At 37.8% G+C, this 3,689-nt stretch overlaps 1 protein-coding gene across 1 annotated transcript in view; it reads right to left on the bottom strand.

Moving 5' to 3' along the window:
- pkhd1l1 (polycystic kidney and hepatic disease 1 (autosomal recessive)-like 1) overlaps nucleotides 1-3,145 on the bottom strand; it is a 68,604-nt gene extending 65,459 nt beyond the window's left edge. The window contains exons 1-3 of the mRNA XM_015384431.1: nucleotides 3,042-3,145; nucleotides 2,836-2,941; nucleotides 2,599-2,676 (exon numbers count right to left, since the gene is read on the bottom strand). Of these exons, the coding sequence (XP_015239917.1) occupies nucleotides 2,599-2,676; nucleotides 2,836-2,893 (136 nt within the window). The 5' untranslated portion in view covers nucleotides 2,894-2,941; nucleotides 3,042-3,145. The remainder of the gene's footprint in view (nucleotides 1-2,598; nucleotides 2,677-2,835; nucleotides 2,942-3,041) is intronic.
- Between the last annotated feature and the right edge of the window lie 544 nt (nucleotides 3,146-3,689).

The following is a 3,689-nucleotide window of genomic DNA, read 5'->3' as shown; positions in this document are numbered from 1 at the left end:
CCTCAACCCGCCTGAAAGCCAACGCTGATTGGACGTTCGTTTGGTGAACGGCTCCAAATTTTCTTTAACGGAGAGTCTCCAGACTGATCTGCGAGTGAAACCTTGAAAGATCGCGAGATCAGGATGGTCTCACCAGGCTAAACCTTAAGTGAATTAGGGATGTAAAAACTATTACAATACTTATAATGAAAAATGGGTTAAGTTAATAATTGGATTAATTATAATTAATCAATCCATCTTCTCCCGCCTATTCTGTCAGGGTTGTGGTGGTGCCGGTGTTCTCTCGGGTGAGCATACCCCCGTCAGACCAGCATACCCACAGTCATTACGCATCCGCAAAATGTCGGATTAGCGTTTATCCCTTTAGTTTTGTACGAAAAATAGACTTTAAATGACCTCAACGGGCATCTATCTGTTTATAGAAGGAGCGGCCCTCTCTCTGCATAGTGTGGCTCTGATGGACGATTTTATTGTTTTATTTGGCAAAATGTTCATTTAATTTGTGTTTATCTAACTGTCTTCATTATTATCCACCCACTAAATGGAAAAAGTCAGAATGTATTATTATCTAGACTATTAATAACAGGAGGTGAAATGCAGCTCCAGACGAGCCGAGCGGGCAGTGATGTCATCATTAAGCTTCTGCTCCAATTGACCCAGATTTATTCTGTGAATTGAAAAATGGCCGCCGTGTTTTCTGACACTGATTTGCTAAACGATGACCTATAGCCCTTTAGAACCAGCTCCACCTGTTAGCCATTAGCCATTAGCGCCACAGCTCATTCAAAGCCGCCTGTCTGCTGAAAAGCTGCTTTAATAAAGTTTCCTCCTGCTTTTTTCAGGGTTCCTAACCTGTTTATAATAAAAGGAAAATCACCGCTCAGCTGCAGTAAACTTTATGAACAGGTAATCATTTCTGATTAGTTTTATTATTATTTCATTTTTCTTGGTTTGAAAAAAATGTTTTATTCACCTTGTGGACTTTTATTGAAGATGTTCCAACTTTTCTAAGCTAGTTTTTAAAGCTACTTTAATTTAATAAATTACATTAAACTAAACTTTGGTTCTTAAACATAAAATCCATTCTGAGCATTTGTCTCTTTTTCATATTGCAGCTAATTAGTTGAGTTTCCCTCGATTAATTAAGAGTTTTTACTTGTTTAATTTGAGGCTTAATGATTTATGTTAATAAATTATTTTATATTGAATTAATGAGAGTTTTTGTGAATTTATTTGCTTTTTGGCAAAGTTTCACTAAAATTCACCCTTTCATTTCTTGCCCTCACACACAGTTTACAGCACGAAATATGAAAGACCAAAAGTTATCTAATTAAATATTAAACAAAATAAATGCAAATGCCTAAAAGAGTCAAAAACAGGTAATTTAGTTAATAAATGAAAATCCTCTGCAGTAATTAGGCCAAAACTAACAGGAACATTTTTATTTTAGAAGAAAATAAAAATGTTTTTCTCTTCTTTTTAGAACTTAAATGGTTTTAGCTTCGCTTTTTTCAAAACTAAAAAAAGAACAACTCATATTAAGAACTTTCGCAATTATAAGATCGATCAACAAATTAATCCAGACAGTAAAAGCTGATTGTTCTAGAAGCAACATCTTATTATTTAAGCAAACATTGCGGTTAAAACATTTCTATAATTCTCTGATTTTACTTTATTTTACCAGCATAATAATAATATTATGATAATAATATCATTTTATAATTTAACTTTATTGATCCCAAACTGGACTAATTCATTCCCTGCATGTAACCCCTCCCCTTGGGGAGCAGCGGGCTGCCATTGTGCGGCGCCTGGGGAGCAGTGGGGGGTTAAGGGTCTTGCTCAGGGACCCACAGTGGCAGACTGTGGGAGTTGAACTCAGAACCTCTGAGACCCGAACGCAGTGCAGTAAAACCACTCGGCCACCAGCCTCCATACAAGAATAACAATAAACTAGGAAATAATATTTAAATACAGTATGTTAAAATCTATAGAGAATAATATTTTAGTTGTTTCTTTTTTAAAAGGAAGAAACACAAATTATTTCCATCGTCAAAGATATTAATTGGATAAATAATAATTAATTTGTTGATATTTAGGCCCAAAGTCAGTCCAGAGGCCACAGATGGCCCCTGATTTAAACTACAGCATCCATCAATATAATCTTAATTTTACTTTTTATTAATTAAAATCAAAATCTAATTTTATTTTACTTGCATTTTACTCTTACAGTACATGGCCCCAGCAGAGCTCTCTGTCTGCTGATCAAACGCTTCTGTCCATCCTTAGGTCCCAGTATTAACGTTCCTCTGTGGTTATCGCACCTAACCTGTGGAACAATCCGCCCCTCGGTCTGCATGTTCACACTGATCTGCACCTTTTTAAGTCCAGATTAAAGACTCATTTTTTTAATCTGACTTTTAATACTTAGGACACATTGTTTTATGCTTATCATTTTTGGGTTTTTTTGCAATGTTTTAATGTTTCTGTGAAGCACTTTGGTCTTCCTGTTGTTGTAAAGTGCTGTATAAATAAACTTTGATTTACTTTAATATGTCTGTTTTCTATAAAGGCAACTTCTACATCATCATAACCTACCGTCTCCCATGATGGTGAGCCTCGTTGCTCCCGCCGTGCTTCCCACATGAGGAGAGACCCACCCGACCCTCTGAGCACCTGAGACAGAGAAAAACTGTTAACAAGGCAGGTTACATCATCTGAGGTGTTACAGGTGGGCATGTTTGGAGACTGTGGCTCAGAGTTTCCAGGTTCTTTAACAGGCAGAACATCATAAGGGAAGAAGTTGAGATGAAGACCATGAAGTCTGTTCCTTACAGCAGCAGCAGCAGCAGAGGGTGAGGAGGAGAGCCGTCAGCCTCCACTGGGACTCCATCCTGGACGTTTCTCAGATTTCCCTGCTTCTCCACCTGGACGTCCTGCACTGAAATAACAGGAGCAATTCAGCCTAAATTAATTAAAAGAACAGATTCCTGCTCCTTTAAATCTGCTGAATATCATCTTTAAAAGTAGAAAAAACAAACCTGTAACTGAATAATGAGAAATTATCTAGAAAAGTATCAGGGAAAATTTTCCATCGTTTGAATCTCACCTGCTGATGAAAGGATGAGACAGAAATAACCGCAGCTTTGCATCCATGCAGGTGTCCTGACTCTATATAGGGGGCGAAGGCTCCGCCCCTCACCTGGAAGTGGGAGGAGCCTGAGCTGGTCCCAGTTAGGTAGGCATGTCAGCAGATCTGTTTTTAACTCTGAAACCAAACCTGAAGTAGGTCAGTGACCCAATTATTTTAAATGTAATTTATTCTTTGGATTCATTCATAAAAACAAAGAATTACAAATTTTAAGAAGGATAAATAAAATAAGCTTTAAGTGATGAGGGGAGAAAATGTTGCATTTAATAGGAGCCAGATATGTAACCAGATGTACTCAGAGCCACACCTGCAGACGGCTGAACACTTCCTGTCCCTCAGGGAGGATTTTATTTTTAAAATATATAGAATAACAGAACCTGAGTCTTTAGATCATCTTTCTGTCTTTCTGACACATTAGATGGAAAGATGTTTGCTGCTGAAGATGATGATGAAGATGTGCATTAGCTGATAAATATTCTGGAGGTTCCCAGTAGCTGCTTCCTGCTACCACCACCAGGTGGAAACCCCCCCCCCCCGA

This window comes from Cyprinodon variegatus, unplaced genomic scaffold, assembly GCF_000732505.1.
Source record: "Cyprinodon variegatus isolate N-32 unplaced genomic scaffold, C_variegatus-1.0 Scaffold312, whole genome shotgun sequence".
Taxonomy (NCBI): Eukaryota; Metazoa; Chordata; class Actinopteri; order Cyprinodontiformes; family Cyprinodontidae; genus Cyprinodon; species Cyprinodon variegatus.
This window is presented reverse-complemented; position numbering and strand designations above follow the sequence as displayed.